Genomic DNA, 18379 nt, shown 5'->3' on the forward strand with positions numbered 1-18379 from the left:
TCCAGAATGTCATATACATAGAATTATGCAGTTTGTAAATTTTTGAAACTAGCCTCTTTCAGTCAGCATAATGCCTTTGAGTTATCTGTAGTATATTGAAATCAGTATCTTTGTTGTTTTCAACTTTTAGCAGTTAGAAAACTGCAATAAACATGTGTAAAGGTTGTTATGTGCACACAAATCGCATTTCTTTAGGATGAATACCGGGGATTGAGATTGCTGGGTCATACTGTAAGTGGATGTCAACCACTAAACTGTTTCTTCAGAGGGTCTGTGGCATTCTGCATTCCCCCTGGCAAGTATGAAAGTTGCAGTTGCTCTGCGTATTTATCAGCACTGGCATTGTTTTTATTTTGCTTATTCTAATAGGTATAGAGAGATATTTTACCATTGTTTTAATTTGCATTTCTCTAATGCAGTGGTTCTCAAACTTTTTGAAGTCAGGGCACATTTAAAAGTGTACAAATAGTTGTAGGCACACTATATACAAATTTCTGAGAAATATGTTATAATAATTAAGTCAAATATTAAAGAAAAAATATATAAAGTCCAAGCATGCTTTTATGATAATTAAACAAAATAAATATGACAAAATTAAATTTATTCTGACATTAAGAAACATTTTTGTTATATTTTTTGAGTTATCCTTTTCAGAATTTGTAAAAAAGGGTTAAAAAATTAAAAAATGACAAAAATGTTATCTTTTTATATATTTGGATACATTCTTAGTAAGATTTAGTAAATTCAGCAGGTCCTGGCACGAAATGTATTAAGTTTTTTCATTCTTGTGTTTATGAGAAACATGAGCCTGATGTGTCCTAGCAATTTTTTCAATGTTTGGGCATATATTTGAAAGGCAAACTCTCATTTCCTCGTCAATACATTGAAGAATTCCTCTCTTTTTACTCTTAATTGTGTTGAGTGCAGAAAACCCTCACCATACATATCATCTTAACTTTACACCAAACAAAGGATAGAAGAAACTTGCCTCCAGTCTTTCCAGGGAACATGGGGGTAGTGTAAACAATCCAGCACCACAGCTTAACAGCCTTTTGCAACCTAATCAGGCAAGTGAGGTGTGGGGTTGGGCAGACTGTCAGCTTACAGCCAATTCCCCACCTCTCTGTCTCCCAAAAATCTAAACTCCAAAAACCCTGTGGTTTTTTGGTCCCTAACAGGCACATGTTTCTCTGGAATACCATAGAATGCACCTGGAAATCTTCTAGGGTGCACCAGTGTGCCCTGGTGCACACTTTGAGAACCACTGCTCTAATGGCTAGTGATGTTAAGTATCTTTCCACATCCTTACCATATTCACCCATGTATAAGACACACCTTAATTTGGGGGCCCGAAATTTGAAAAATGTATTACATAAAGTTATTGAACTCAACTTTTATTCATCTTAAAATTCATACATCACTGTCAAAACTCCCTTCCATTAAACTTGTCCTCATCTGTTTCTGATTACAAATCACTGTCTTCATATATTGCCTCATCCTCAGTTCCATCTATGGCATTTGAAATGCCACAACCATTGTAGAAGACACATACAGTTTTTAGACCCCGAATTTTTCGGAAAGGGTGTGTCTTGTACATGAAGAAATACAGTACTTTCCGTCCATAGGTGACCTTGTGTAAAAAGTCTGTACAAATGTTTTGTTCATTTTAAAGATTGGATTTTTTTCCTTACTGTTCAGTTTTGAAAGGCATATATAAATGAAGTCATTTTTTTGATAAATGATTTGCAAATATTTTCTCCTGATCTAGGGCTGTTTTTTTTCATTTCCTTTATTGTGTTCTTCTCAGAACAAAAGTTTTCAATTTTGAACTAGTCCAATTTCTCACTTCTTTATGGTTCACTTCTTTTTGGTGTCATACCTAAGAACCTTTCACCTAACCTGTGATGACTATTTTCTATCACCATGTAAGTCTTACAGTTTTATATTTTACATATACCTATGATTGTTTTGAGTTAATTTTTGAAGAGAAGAAGGAATAAAGCATATTTTTGTATAAAGAGGAAGGAATAAAGCATATTAGGAGGTAGTATATGTATGTCCAATTGTTCCAATCCCTTTTGTTGTAAAGACTATCCTTTTTGCATTGATTTTTGAACATTTGTCAAAAATTCGTTTACCATATTTTTGCAGGTCTATTTCTGGACCCTCTTCTATTCCATAGATTTATGTGTCTAGCCTTTCGCCAATATAGCACTATCTGGATTACTGTAGCTTTATAAATCATTCTTAACATTCAGTAATGCAAGTCTTTCAACTTTATTCTCAAAATTGTTTTGACTATTAGTTTATTTGCTTTTCCTTTTACAATTTATTTTTATTGAATTTATTTGTGCTATATTGGTTAATAAAATTATATAGGTTTTAGGTGTACAATTCTGTAATATATCATCTGCATATTGTCTTGTGTGTTCACCACCCGAAGTCAGGTCACCTGTCACAATTCATCCATTTACTTTCTACTGCCATACTGGTCCCTCTAGTACTCACCATACTGTCATCTGTGTTTGTGAGGTTTCTTTTCTTTTGCTTAATATTTTCCTATTTCACCCAGTCCCCCACCCCCTCTTCTCCAACAGCTGTCAGTCTGTTCTCTGTATCTATGAGTCTGTTTCTAGCTTGTTTATTTTGTTCATTAGATTCCACATATAAGAGAAATCATATGGCACCTGTCTTTCTCTGACTGACTTATTTCACTTAGCATACTAGTCTCCAGGTCCACCTATGCTGTTGCAAAAGGTAAAATTTTTTTTTTATGACCAAGTACTATTGCATTGTGTAAATGCACCACAGATTTTTTTTATCCATTCATCTACTTATGGGGACTGGAGTTACTTCCAAATCTTGGCTTTTGTAAATAAGGCTTCAGTGAGCACAGGGTACATATATCCTGCTAAATTAGTGTTTCATGTTTCTTTGGATATATTCCCAGAAGTGGAATCAATAAATCATAAGGAAGTTCCATTTTTGATATTTTGAGGAAACTGCATACTGCTTTCCATACTGGCTGCACCCATCTGCATTCCCACAAACAGTGCACTAGGGTTCCTTTTCCTCCACACTCTTGCCAACACTTGTCTGTTGACTATTGATAATAGTTATTCTAATGGGTGTGAGGTGATAGCTCATTGTGGGTCTTATTGTTATTTTAGTGAGAGACAGGCAGGGACAGACAGGAAGGGAGAGAGATAAACATCAATTCTTCGTTGCAGCACCTTAGTTGTTCATTGACTGCTTTCTCCTATGTCCCTTGACCAGGGGGCTATAGCAGAGCAAGTGACCTCTTGCTCAAGCCAGCAATTTCACACTCAAGATGGTGAGCCCACGCTCAAGCTGGATGAGCTCGTGCTCAAGCCAGAGAGATCTTGGAGTTTCAAACCTGGGTCCTCGGCATCCCAGGTCAATGCTCTATCCTCTCTGCCACTGCCTGGTCAGGCTCATTGAGGGTTTTAAAAAGGTACTTACTGATTTTTTCTTTTTATTAGAGGAAGGGCAGGGGAGAGAAAAATGTCAAATTGTTGTTCCACTTAGTTATGTACTCATTGGTGATTCTTGTGTGTGCCTTGACTGGGGATTGAACCCACAACCTTGGCATATAAGACGATACTCTAACCCAGTGGTAGTCAACCTGGTCCCTATCGCCCACTAGTGGGCGTTCCAGATTTCATGGTGGGCGGTAGCAGAGCAACCAAAGTATAAATAAAAAGATAGATTTAACTATAGTCAGTTGTTTTATAAAGATTTATTCTGCCAAACAGCAAAAATTCGACATAAAGTACTTGGTAAGTAATTACTATTATATGCTTTAACTTGCTGTAACTCTGCTTTATAAATTTTATAAAGTAAAGTGACTTCCCTACTTTATAAATCACCATTACTGTGGAACTGGTGGGTGGTTAGAAAATTTTACTACTAACAGAGATACAAAAGTGGGCGGTAGGTATAAAAAGGTTGACTACCCCTGCTCTAACCAATTGAGCTAACCAGCCAGGGCCTCGTTGTGGTTTTTATTTGAATTTCTCTGATAATTAGTGATGTCTATTGGCCATTTGTATGTCCTCTTTGGAGAAGTGTCCATTCAGGTCCTTTACCCATTTTTAATTGGATTTTTTTGGTGTATAGTCAAATTCTTTATAAATTTCTATACTAAACTGAGAATTAGCATATCTGTATCGATTACAAACCCTCCTGGGATTTTTATTGGAATTTTAGAATCAGTGAGTATCTACAAAAAAGCCTCCTAGAATTGTGCTGAATTTCTGTATCAATCTGGGGAGAGCTGACATCTTAACAATATTGTCTCCCAGATCATGAACACTGCTTATCTAATTAGGTTACTTTTTCTCAGTAACAAGTACTCAAATACTATACATAAAATATACAATGTGATTTTCGTTCATATATTTCATTAAATTTATCCCTACATGTTCATTTTTGTTATTGCAAATGAAATTAATTTCACCTTTCAATTACAGCCTAAGTATATAGAAGTAAAATTGATTTTTGTACATCAATTTTATATCTTGAGACCTTGCTAAAATTACTAATTCTATTAATTTATATAAGCCTTAGAATTTTCTATATATAAAATCAGGCCATCTGCAAATAAAGGCAGTTTTCTTTTTCTTTCTGATAACCTTTATGCTGTATTTCCCTCCTTCCAGTACAATATTAAATAGGAATAGTGAGAATGAACACTGTTGCCCTGTTCCTAGCCTAGGGAAAAAGTTCTTTCACCATTAACATCAGTTTGAGGAAGTCCCTCCTATTGCTAGTTTACTGAAAATTTTTATCATGAATTTTTTTATCAGATGCTTTTTCTGCATATAGCAACATCTTCTGTTTTCTTTGTTAATATAGTGAATTATATTTATTGACTTTTGAATGTTACATTGCATTTCTTGAATTCCTTGTATAAATCCTACTTGGTCATGATGTAGTAACCACTTTATGTTGCTGGATTTGACATTTTATTTTTAAATATTTTTATCTTGATTTCACAGAGAAAGTATGGCAGGGGTGGAGGTGGGGGTACGAGAAGTATCAACTCATAGCTTCACTTGAGTTCCTCATTGATTGCTTGTCGTATGTGCTTTGACCAGGCAAGCCCAGGGTTTCAAACCAGCAGCCTCAGCATTCCAGGTCAATGTTCTATCACCATATACCAGGTTAATTTGACATTTTAAAAAATGATTTATGGGTCTGTGTTCATGAGGGATATTGGCTTGTTTTCTTGAACTGTCTCCAGGTTATCTTGTCATTCAATTATGTTGAACATGTTTTCTTTGAAGAACTGTGTTTGTTGTAACAGGGTAATTCTGACCTCGTATAGAATAAATCTGAAATGTTTCCTCCTTATTTTCTGAAGAGTTTGGGTAAGATTGGTATTATATTTTCCTGAAGTGTCTGAATTTAGAACTCCAGTGTAGCCATTTCTACCAGGAGTTTGTTTTGGGTTTTTTTTCCTGGAAAGCTTTGTTAAAAACTCCATTCTTTGAGATAGAATTAGCTTTCTATTGTTGTCTTGTGCCAGTTTTGATAATTTGGTATTGGTATAAAGTTTTTAATACTATTCCTTTGTTAGTCTTTTAATACATATAGGATCTATTGTAATGTTTATTTTTTACACATCTTTTGCTAATGTGTGTCCTCTCATTTTTGTTCAGACTAGATGGGGACTTAACTGTTTGATTATATCTATTATATATATAGAACCAACATTTGTTCCATTGACTTTCTCTATTGTTAGTCTTTTCTCTTTGCTTCATTGGTTTTTACTCTTATCTAAGGTACCTTCCTTCCTTCTTACTTTGGGTCTAATTTACTTTTCTTTTCCTGGCTTAAGATGAAAGATTAGATAACCTTTCTTCTTTTCTTTTACAAGCACTTAAATCTATAAATATCCAACTACGTTTTCATGTATTTTAATTTTCTTGTACTTTCTTCTTTGCTCCAATGGATTGTTTAGAAATATGATAGTTTCCAAGTATTTGAGAATTTTCTGGATGTTTTATTATCATTTATAATTTTGTGGTGGTTGGAAAATACGTATACTTTAAGATTTCAAGCCTTTGAAATTTGGAGACCATCATGTAGTCTATCTTAGTGAATGTTCTGTATGAGCTTGACAAGAATATACATCCTAGGCTCTGGCCGGTTGGCTCAGTGGTAGAGCGTCGGCCTGGCGTGCGGAAGTCCCGGGTTCGATTCCCGGCCAGGGCACACAGGAGAGGCGCCCATCTGCTTCTCCACCCCTCCCCCTCTCCTTCCTCTCTGTCTCTCTCTTCCCTTCCCGCAGCCAAGGCTCCATTGGAGCAAAGATGGCCCGGGCGCTGGGGATGGTTCCTTGGCCTCTGCCCCAGGCGCTAGAGTGGCTCTGGTCGCAACAGAGCGATGCCCTGGATGGGCAGAGCATTGCTCCCTGGTGGGCATGCCGGGTGGATCCCGGTCGGGCGCATGTGGGAGTCTGTCTGACTGCCTCCCCGTTTCCAGCTTCAGAAAAATACAAAAATAAAAATAAAAAAAAATTGTTGGGTATATAGTCTTCTATAATGTCATTTATCTCCAATTGAATCATAGTGTTGTTCAAATTTTAAATTCCTTATTTTTTCCTTTGGATATTCTATCTTTTCCTGATAGAGTAATGCTTATCTCTCCCTTTAGTTATATCAGTTTTTCCTTCATGGATTTTGAAGCTCAGTCATTAATTACATACACATTTGCCTGTCATGTCTCCTTATTGACAAAATGCCCCTCTTTATTTCTGGTAATAAGCCTGGTCTTGAATTTTCCCTTTTCTGATATTCATATAACCATAGCAATCTTTTTATGCTTCCTGCTTGCGTGGTGTATCCTTTCCAATCCTCTTGGTTGTAAACTGTGTATCTGTATTTAAAGTGCCTCTTTAATAGGTACTATATAATTGAATTTTTAACTAGACTTTCTTAGAGCAGTTTAGGTTCACAGCAAAACTGAGCAGGAAGTAGTTATCCCATCCCTCCCACCAATATCCCACTCCAGAGTGCTACATTGTTACAGTCAGTGAACCTGCACTGACATATCATGGTCAAAGTCCATAGTTTCCATTAGGATTCACTCTTGGTGTCATACTCTATGGGTTGTGACAATTGTATGACATGCTTCCACCATTATAGTGTCATAGTTAATTCCCTGCCCCCTAAGTCCTCTGTACTTTATTCAACCCCCCCCCCTTTCTAGTCCCTGACAACCACTGGGCTTTCTACTATCCAGGGTTTACCTTTCCCAGAATGTCATATAGTTGGAAAGATTTGGCTTTTAAAACTTAGTAAAAACCATGTAGAACCCCCATTTTTTTCCTTTTTCATGGCTTGGTAACTCATTCTTTTTAGCACTAAGTAATATTCCATTGTCTGAATGTACCACATTGAAGAACACTTTGGTTGCTTCCAAGTTTAGCAGTTATGTAATAAAACTGCTAGAAAACCCATGTGGAAGTTTTTAGTGGATATAAATTTTCAGTTCACTTGGGTAAACACCAGGAGCACGATTGCTGGATTGTAAGGTAAGAGAATGTAGTTATGTAAAAAATTGTCGAACTTGTCTTCCAAAGTGACTACCATTTTGCATTCTCAATAGCCGTGAATGGGAGTTCTGTCATTCCATATCCTCATGAGTATTTAGTATTGTTTTAATGGAGTCTCACCATTCCAATAGCATGTAATGGTAGCTGTTTCAATATGCAGTTCCCTAATGATATATAAGGTCAATTATTTTTTCATCTGCTTATCTGACACCTTTGGTGAGGTATCTCTTCAGTTCTGCTGCCTGATTTTTAATCAGTAAAAACCATGTAGAACTTCATGTTTAAATTTACTTGTTCTTTATTTTAAATATTGTATTTGTTCCCGTTTTGTTTTTTTACTTTAAAATAAGATATGTGCAGTGTGCACAGAGATTTGTTAATAGTTGTTGTTTTTTTTTTATAGTCTGGCCCTCCAACCGTCTGAGAGACAGTGAACTGGCCTCCTGTGTAAAAAGTTTGGGGACCCCTGCTTTAGTTGTTCATTGCTTTCTTATATATGCCTTGACCAGGAGGCTACAGCAGAGAGTTACCCCTTGCTCAAGCCAGCAACCATGGGATCATGTCTATGATTCCACGCTCAAGTCAGTGACCCTACGTTCAAGCCGGCAACCTTGGGGTTTTGAACCTGGGTCCTCCACATCCCAGTCCGACCCTCTATCCACTGTACCACTGCCTGGTCAGGCTGAATTTATTTTTTTTTGGTTTTTGTTTTACAATTTCCATTTCTCTAATGAGATTTGTTCATGCCTTATGAGCATTTTTCCTCTATGCCCTTAAATATCAATATATTTAAGTAGCTGCTTTAAAGTTCTATTAATTACCAAACGGTACATTTTGTGGTCTGTTTCTAATGACTGCTTTTCTTCATCACGGGGCACATTTTTCTGCTTCTTTGCTTGGCTAGTAAATTTATTGTATGAAGGACATTGTGGATAATACTCTGTAGGAGTCTGGATATGTCATCTTCCCTTAAATGATACTGAATTGTATTCTTTGTTAGACTGGGACTTTGTCTAAACTTAGGCCAGTATGGCCTATGGGCTGACTGCCTGTTTTCGTAAATGAAGTGTTATTAGAACATAGCCATTGCTCACTTGTTTACATACTGTGATTGCTTCTAAAAAAACAGCAGAGCCCAGTAGTTATTATATAACAGATCATACAGCTCACAAACCTAAATTATGTAATATGTAGCCCTTTAAGTTTCCAACCCCTGCCAGGACGCTTCTGACTCCCAGAGTGCCACATTTCTAGAATAGAAGCTGAATACCTGGCGTGTTTAGTCAGGCTTCTCAGGCTTGGGCAGGGTTGCAAGTCCAAGGATTCCCCAGCACTAACTTCTGGTGTCACTGTTCAATTTTAAGTTCCTGAGCAAGTAATCTTTTTCTAGGTCTTACAGATCATTGCTTTTCAATCTTTTTTACACTTGGGGACTGGTGAAAATAGGAAAATTTACTTCAGAGACCAGTAAGGCAGAAATCACCCTGAGCATAAGCGAATGTGACTAAGGTTACTGGCTCTGTAATCTTCATACGACATCAGGGTGGTTAACTTAACTGACCATCATGAAATTTCTGGCGGACTAGCCTGTGGACCAGCAGTTGAAAAACAATGTCAGAGATACATTCTTTTCCTGTACATGCACATCCTAGACTTCAAATAAGTGCTCTTGATGAGACCACATGCAAACTTCCGATTCCCTCCCCACAGCTCCCTTTTCTACTGAACTGAAGCCAACTTCCGAACTGCCATTCTGCTTGGGTTCAGTCTCATCATGGTATTGCTGGAAGATGCCCCCAGGCAAAAACTCAGAGGACAATCAATTGTGGCCTTTAACATTCTATGTCCACTTTCTCTTGGGATCACTCCTGTGCTGCCTGTTGTGCAATGCCTCAAAATATCTGCTGTGGATGGAAAAAAATGGGTTCTACGGAGAGCAGCCCCACAGGGTGGTCTGATCACTGTGGTTCTTCATGCCCCAGACTTATAGCATCTTTACTAAAAGGCTCATCTGTGCTTTAAGCAAGCCCTGTCGTTTTTGTGCATCTAAGTTGACACACTTTTGAAATGCCTTTTTCACCCTTCCTTCTAAAGCGTGTAAGAGTTTATCCAATCCTTGCCTTAATTTCTCCCACCCTCGTGTTTCCTCCTTAATTTCAAATGCATAAAATAAACTGCAAAACTGTTACTCTCTGGAGCATTTAAGATCTTGCTCCGTAGCACATGTCATCAGTTTGGCTCAAATAGACTCATACAAATTCTCCATAGGTTTGGACATTTCTTGTGGTGACACTCTCACCGGAGAAGACCCAAGTCCAAGGGGGCTATCCTTCCTTGGTTTTTATCATGATTGTAAGAAAGAATTCAGGGGAGAGGCAGGGTACAGCATTCAAGCAAAGCAAGCAAGCAGTTTATTAAAAAGTTATCCACTTGGCACAAGCAAGCAAACTCAGCTAGTCTGAGCGCCTGTTGGGATCTTAGGAGTTATATACTCCCAGCTTCAAAAGTTTGCTTTCCTGTTATCAGAGCCAATAGACAGGGTTTCAAGGTTCTCCTTTGTAGTTTCTCTTGCAACTGTTGGGACACCAGATTATCTTGTTTTGTCCGGCCCCAGGACTGCTGACTCCCTCATTCAATGAGATAAACCCCCTCTTTACCCTTTTCCTGCCCTAACAACTGTCTATCCTGCCTAACAACAATGCCCACATAAAGTCTGTCCAGGCTTACAGCTGTTTTTGGTGAGAGGAAAAATCTGGCACTTGTTCCTTTGTTATGGTAAAACTACTTTTGCAAAATCAAAGATCTCAGAAAAGATTCTACTCATGGCCTTTTATGTATATATTTGACACTCACTGATTTTCCTAAGTAATCATTTTCAGGTTAACTATGCCCAATTGCCTTAATCTTCCCTCAAAGTGCAAAAGAGATACTACTTAAGTCATTACCTGTTGCCGATATACAACCAGGACAGTTCTTATCTTCAAGTTCAGTCTAGTAAACCAGCAAACATTACACTTCCTTGTTCCATTTTTAAAATAGTCTCTGGAGCAGTAGCAGGGTATATAGAACCTAGAAGGTCATTAAAAGCAAAAGGCTAGATTTCCTTCCTTCTCCCCATATCGTCCTTATTGGGGGTAGAAGGGGAAACAATGTAGTATCCATATCAGGTAGAACTTAGAGAACCCTAAAAAATGTATAGCAGTTAACATCTGGGCAAAGTCACCTCTTCTGGACTTTAATTGCCAACTATTAAAAAATGAACTTAATGCATACTAATTTTTACATTCTTAAGATGAGTGGTTTCAGAAATGAGTCAACTGAGTTTTATTTTATGAATTTTTAGAGCTATGTCTTCAACCTCAAAACTAAGATATACTATGGACCATAATCTCATTCATATAGCCTTTGTGCTTTCTTATGGCTAAATCTCTCTCCTGTCAAGTTGCTCTAGTGTATTAGGTAGCCTATGTCCTATCTTAAAAGAAATTAATGCAGTGATAACAGCCAGTTGGGAAGCTTAGAAGACACTTCACAAGCACTGTAGCCCAGTTACTCTGAGAAAGAAACATCCAAACCAGAGAGGGTTTTTATAAGTTTATTTGAGCAAAGCTGAGGACAATTGCCAGAAAATAAGATCTAATTCCATGCCCTGGCCGAACAGCTCAGTTAGTTAGACCACCACCCTGATATGCAAAGGTTGCTGGTTTGATCCTCAGTCAGGGCACATACAGAAACAGACTGATGTTTCTGCTGCTCTCTCGCTTCCTTTCTATAAAATCAATCAATTTCTTTTAGAAATTAAAATTCTCCAGAGAGGTTACAGTTTGCAATTTCATTTATGCATCTGAAATTAAGAAAGGAATGTAAGGTTATATGATGATGGCAGAAAGCAGGGTCTGGGTTACAAGATTATGACCTTTCTTAAGGGAGTCTACGCCTTCGAAGGGCAGTACTTCTGGCATTGCAAAGGAGTGTTGACCTAGATGCACAAGATCAGTGGAGAGGGCTGGCCTAAAACCCTTTCAACAAGGACATTTTAGGCCTGGGGCGTGACTACTCATCTTACCTTAGCAGTTATGAATTTACGGTTTATTAGAGCACCCTTTTCTGTCAGCATATCTAAAAAAGGGTAAGAATAAAACAGAATGAGAAACCGTTAACTTTTTAAAAAATTAATCTGAGCTTTTCACAGGGAATATCTGATTCAGTAGAAAAATGGTGGCTCTGCATGTCTAATTTGTATTTCTTAGAGTTGTTGGCTCTGGAGCAGAGGCCATCATTCTGTCCCACTCTTTGAGTTGTAAGCATCTGACCAGGGGACAAAGCCCAGATATGTAGGTTCATGAGGTCTGAGGCAGGAGCAAATTGTGATATCCTTGTTTCCCTGAGGCCAGTCTGGCCAACATCAAAGCCCAGAAAGTAAACATTTCAGGTTTTGCAAACCTCATGGCCTGTCACTACTCAACTCAGCCACTGTTCCATGAGAGCAGCTGTAGATCAGAGGAGTTCCCGTGGCTGCAGGAGCTCCAACCTGTGAAAAAGACGAGACCACATGAAGATTGTCTCAAGCTGGACATGCTTCTGGGACTTTCCAGGCAGCAAGTCTGTGCATGACTCCATGCAAACGCACAGCTCCCTCGAGCAGACTGAAGCCCGGGAACCTCACCTCACTCCCCCTCCAGACACACCGCCCACCCAGAGCCCGGGTCAGGTGGGGACACTGCGGACTCCAAGAACTCCCAGCGCCTCCTGCCGAAGGAGGTCAGTGGGAAGTGCTTCTTCCTGAACATTATACGTCCCCACGAGGAGGGCCCTGGCCAGCAGAAGCTGCAACAGGCCAGGAAGGCTGGTGACAAGTGGGGCAGGAGGCCCATGGAGCTTGTTGCCAGCCCCAGACTAAGCCACAGTCTACAGTGCTTGACGCACTTCCCTCGGTGAGAGAAAAGCCACACACAGTAACATCAGGCAACAGCAGCTGAACCGTGTCAAGGAGGGAGAGGCAAGCCTGGCCCGTGGAGCCCACCTGCCCCGTCAAGCACACACAGCAGAAGTCTGGTGCTGGCCGACTCCTCAGCTCAGGGGCCAGGGCAAGAGAAACGGGAGGAAGCGAGCCAGCAGCTCACTCTGTGATGTCTTTCTGCCTAAAGATCTCAACCTAGACAGTTCAGATGTGGATGAGACAGAAGTGGAGTATCTCAAAAAGATTCTGGTTGAATTCTGCCCAACATAACTGAAGACTATCCATCGACTGGTCCAATTTCAGCTTGAAAAGAGCGACCGTAGCTGCCCCCTGACTGAGGAGAGCCTGGGGAGGGAGGTGTGGGGCCATGCAGGTAGGCCACTGCCCCAGGACCCACGCCAGAGGAGGACGTGCTGCCTGGCCCACTCTGGCTAGCTTCTGAGTGTAGCCCGCGGGCCTTTGCTGTAGCTCCCGGCACCTCTGCCCCTGCAGCCTCGGGGGCTTGGGCCATGCCAGGATCGAGTTTGCATCAGTCACATGGCTGTCACTCTGCTTCTCGCCTGTCCTGTCATCTGTGGCCATCACTCTGCTCCCACCCAGTGTGGGCGGGGCCGTGCTCTTCAGTCTCCACGTTCTGCTGTTAAGGGGTCCAGGTTTTGCTGTTTATGTCTGACCCCCTGACCTGTAGCCAGCTGTGTAAGAACCCTACACAGTGAGAAAGTTAAAAAAAACAAACCCCACCCAGCACTCACAAAAAAGGTAGCCATAGGTATGTAAACAAATGGGCATGGCTGTGTTCCAATAAACTTCTTTACAGAACAGGCAGCTCAGACCTGGCCCAAAGCCTAAACTTTGTTGGTCCCTGGTGAACATAAACCTGAGCTAACAAAAGTTAACTTTTTGGTTTTATGAACTTCAGTCTCTCGAAAAAAAAGATTTTTTTTTTGTATATAAAAATGTTTGCCATTTTTACTGATTATCCTTTCTTTCTATTGATAAATTGTTACCTCATATTTCCTCCGTGTGACCAGCGTCAAAAAGGACCGTTTCCCATGCTACGAGATCATATAGCAGTCTGCGTTGCACACCTTCACAATGAAACTTCTCTTCTCTCCACAGATAAACACTGCATGTGAAGAGTGATAGAGTAATAAAAGGAACAGGGATTTCCGAAGTGGCTTGGAGAGGAAAACCACTGTCAAGATCCCTGGACACAGTTTCCGAAGATGCTGCTGAAGTAGTCTTTCCTGCTGCTTTGTTCACTCAAAGTTCTTCATAACATGGGCTGCATGAAGTCAAAGCAAACTTTCCCATTTCCTACCACAATTGAGTGTGACAGGCGGAATGCAAGTGCAGAGAGCTTTAAGTCGGAACAGCGAATTCAACCTCAGATGCCTTCTCCAGCTGTCAGTGAGGAACTGAAGGGACCCACAGGGCCCGCAATTGTGGTTGACTTTGCAAACCGCCTGTCCCAGGAAATCCTGAGTGATGCCTTGCAGCAGTGGGCAGACAGTAACAACAAGTACTGTGACATCCCATTCATTGAGAGTGAGGGGCCTTGACATTATGGAATTATGAGTTTCCTGAACTGTGGATCTGGTGGTGCTAGTTTAAATATATGAAACAAAAGCAAAAGGTTGTACGAATAAATACAAGTTGATTCCATCTGAATGTAAAAATCAGTCTATGATAATCTCAAGAGTATAGGAGTACCTAAAATGAAATGTGTTTTAAGTAGTTCTGTGGTAATAGCTATTACAGCTACTTGGTCTTGAACTTCAGTCACTTATAGGGCTAAATATAGGTCCTGTGGTGCCAGAGTAGTCAGCTGTATGTCACACCCCTTTCTTCTTGAGACAATATAGCATCACCAAAGAAATACAAGTTAAAAAGTGCCCCAGGTCTCCAAATGGTTTAAACACACTCCTTTAAAATAACTGGTTATTTGTTAATTTACACCAAAGTCTCCCCCAAGATATAAAAAAGATTTTTATTGAAATGTCTTGGCAATGAATGGCACTCAAGCCATTGTAGTTAGCAGTAAGTTTTGTTTGTCAAAACCATTTGGGTAAAGGATTCTGATTTTTTTTTAAGACTTTATTCATTTTAGAGAAGAGAGAAGGGAGGAGGAGCAGGAAACACCATCTCCCATATGTGCCTTGACCGGGCTAGCCCAGGGTTTCGAACAGGCGATTTCAGTGTTCCAGGTCGACGCCGTATCTACTGTGCAACTACAGGTCGGGCACAAGGATACCGATTTCTTAACATAAATGATCAAGCACTGTTAGAAAGTAACCCATGTAGAAGAGATCTACCTTGCACTCTGACCTTAAGAAGATAACTTATGCCTGACCAGGTGGTGGCACAGTGGACAGAGTGACGAACTGGGATGCAGAAGACCCAGGTTCGAAACCCCAAGGTCGCCAACTTGAGCATGAGCTCATCCAGCTTGAGTGTGGGCTCACCAGCTTGAGTGCAGGGTCGATGGCTTGAGTGTGGGATCGTAGACATGACACCCCATGGTTGCTGGCTTAAACCCAAAGGTTGCTGGCCTGAAGCCCAAGGTTGCTGGCTTGAGCAAGGGGTCTCTCTCTGCTGTAGCGCCCCCCCTCCCCCGTCAAGAAATATGAGAAAGCAGTCAATGAACAACTAAGGTGCCACAACGAAGAGTTGATGCTTCTCATCTCTCTCCCTTTTAGCCTGTCTGTTCCTCTCTCTGTCACAAAAAAAGATAAGTTATGCTTTTCATCTACAAAAGTATTACCTCCAACCTTAGGGCCCTAAGTACAGCTGTTATTAGATACCTCAGACACTTACTTTATAGAAGCCATGGCATTAATATTTATTGTACTGAATTAAGCCCAGTGGTATATGACTACAAGAAGTTTGGGTACCTTTAAAAACAGCAATCCAGTAAATTTTAAAACAACAGAAGCCTAGTTGGCAAAGTAAAAAGAATCATTTTGTGTCAGTGCTAAATGAGTATTAAGCTTTGCTGTCTCACAAATGTGATTTTTTGTTTGTTTTTTAAGTGAGAGGAGGGAGATAGTGAAACAGACTCCTGCATGCACCCTGAGAGGAATCCACCCAGCAACCCCTAAGGCTGATGCTCAAATAAACCAAACTATTTTTAGCACCTGAGGCCAATGCCCTTGGACCAACTGAGCAATCCTTAGCACCTGGGGCCATGCTCAAAACAATCGAGCCACTGACTGCAGGAGTGAAGGGGAAGAAGAAGGGGAGAGAAGCAGATGGTCACTTCTCTTGTGTGCCCTGACCAGGAATCAAACCAGGGATGTATGTATGCCCGGCCTGATGTCTTTTCCACTGAGCCACCCATCAGGGCATTTTTTTTTTTTAATGGTAACAATGCCCATAGGGCAGTGGTCAGCAAACTGTGTGGCTCGTGAGCCACTTGCGGCTCTTTGGCCCCTTGAGTGTGGCTCTTCCACAAAATACCATGTGCGGTTGCTACCTCAATAAGGAATGTACCTACCTATACTAGTTTTTAAGTTTAAAAAATTTGGCTCTCAAAAGAAATTTCAATCGTTGTACTGTTGATATTTGGTTCTGTTGACTAATGAGTTTGCTGACTACTGCCATAGGGTATTTATGGCTATATACTATACTATTTTCATAAAGTTGGCATTTTTTAGGAAGCTTTTTTTTTTTTTTTTAAAGAATTCAGTACTGTTTGAGATCACTGGTGACAAAAGTTAGGAGAGAGAGAAGATACTAAGACATAACTTGTAGAAAGATTAGAACTGAGAATCTAGAATTATCTTTTCATCCAGATTTGCTACACAGAGTTTAACTGAAAAGGGAATTATTTAAGCCCATGTGTGTTAGATTCTTTTCAGTGACAGATTTTTGTCACTGAAATCTAAAGGAAGGCTAAGAAAGGCTTGTGACTTCTTTAATGAAATATTTGATCTTATAAGCAGACAGAAATACTACCTCTAATTTTAACAATTATACTCAGAAATCCACAACCAAGAAGAGTGAATTCTAAGCTACCTGGGCAGAGTTCTTTGGAGTGATGTGCCATCTTTCAGTCGTCTCTGCACATCTGGTCATCCCACTTGCATTTCACCTACTCCCAGGACATCCTAGCAACTCCGGAAATACAGAAACTACAACCAGGTTTACCCAAGGATCTGAAGTCATAAGGCTCAAAAAAGAAAGTTTCTTAAAACAGCAAAACCTATTTTCAGCTCACGAAAAAAAATGTAGGATTCTGAGTATTTATACTGACTCATACAAAGGCCTAGATCAGGGGTCCCCAAACTACGGCCCACTGAGGCCATTTATCCGGCCCCTGCTGCACTTCTGGAAGGGGCACCTCTTTCATTGGTGGTCAGTGAGAGGAGCATAGTTCCCATTGAAATACTGGTCAGTTTGTTGATTTAAATTTACTTGTTCTTTATTTTAAATATTGTATTTGTTCCCGTTTTGTTTTTTCACTTTAAAATGAGATATGTGCAGTGTGCATAGGGATTTGTTCATAGTTTTTTTTATAGTCCGGCCCTCCAACAGTCTGAGGGACAGTGAACTGGCCCCCTGTATAAAAAGTTTGGGGACCCCTGGCCTAGATGTTACTGTTTCTCATTCATTTTATCTCACATCAGGGCACTTCTGCTGCAAGGTCATTTGCTGAAAGATGTTAGGTATATAAAATAATATACATTATGGTGAGAACACAAAGCCATATAAAAACACCACATTACTTAAAGTTTTCAGCACACATAGGGACTTAGGCTACTGGGTTTTGGTTTTAGCTGAATATTTGACCTCAGGCTCCTCCTGCCCTGGGTCCCCATTTCCTAGGGTGTAACAGCGATGCCAACAGATCCTTTTCTGGCGAGAAGTGTCAACTCTGTTGCCACCTTCTGTGACACAGTTTTGTCACCAAGCACCACCCCCTTGTTCCTACGACATACGGAGACTTATCTTAGAAATGTGTGCTATACTATACGTCAAACCACGAACAAAGACTACAGGCTTGCTTAATCAGCGTACCAGAGGAGACACCAAGGCGGGAGAAAGCGGATAGACAATGTCACTGTGTGCGGTAGGCATGAAGATCTAGTCCAGCCTTGATGACAAGACAGAGAACAACATCTTAAATAGGGTAATTCGGCTTCTTTCCTACCTTCATATTTAAATATTGGACTCACTTCATTTTACAGGTCTTGCCTGAACAATAAGAGTGTAGAGGGACTGTTTGAGGGAGAAGACATATAAAACAAAAGACTGAAAGAATTATTAGCTATTGGAAAGGGAAACATTTGTTCTAACTTGTACCACAAACAGATAAAATAAGAATCATGGCCAAACAGTAAGGAAACGGAAAGAAGGAAAAAGCCCAAGAAACCCCACTAATGCCAAACTATCAGAGGACACACTGGAAAAACAAGTTTCCAATGTTTTCAACAGCGGGCAGGGACACACTAGCAAGTTACTTTCTTTACCACACTGACACACACCCAACCACTGGACCCAGTGTAGGAGCAGATGAGCTGCTACAAGCGCAAAAGAGAACCTACAAGTGGTAGCTGTAGAAGCAGCAGACAGTCAGAGGAAATGTGCCAATTCCTCATTTACAAAGATCGACAGAACCGCACAAATGTGCTTCACCACTCCTGCCCCACTCCGTGTCTCTGGTGCACTGTTACCTTTCCCTTACAGGCCTGTGATGCGACTTCTCCACTTTCAGTTGCCTTACCTGTTCTTTGCAAACTACCTAGGGTTATTAGGGGATAAAAATAATCACAGTCCCAAAGGAATAATTTGTCAAATTGCCTTATTAGTATTAAAAAGAGACACACTGAATGAAT

At 40.2% G+C, this 18379-nt stretch overlaps 1 protein-coding gene across 4 annotated transcripts in view; it reads left to right on the forward strand.

The window, feature by feature from the left end:
- C7H2orf88 (chromosome 7 C2orf88 homolog) overlaps positions 1-18379 on the forward strand; it is a 61093-nt gene that overhangs the window by 17150 nt on the left and 25564 nt on the right. Inside the window, exon 2 of one of the 4 annotated variants that reach the window (XR_010746648.1) lies at positions 13662-13822. The exons of 2 other annotated variants lie outside the window; for them this stretch is intronic. Coding sequence is in view for 1 of the 2 variants with exons in the window: in XM_066346240.1 (XP_066202337.1) it covers positions 13823-14104 (282 nt within the window). In the remaining variant the exon portion in view is untranslated. Of the gene's footprint in view, positions 1-13661; positions 14208-18379 lie in introns of those variants that run through there. One more of the 4 variants, XM_066346240.1, reaches the window with a different exon arrangement.

This window comes from Saccopteryx leptura, chromosome 7 (genome assembly GCF_036850995.1).
Source record: "Saccopteryx leptura isolate mSacLep1 chromosome 7, mSacLep1_pri_phased_curated, whole genome shotgun sequence".
NCBI lineage: Eukaryota > Metazoa > Chordata > Mammalia > Chiroptera > Emballonuridae > Saccopteryx > Saccopteryx leptura.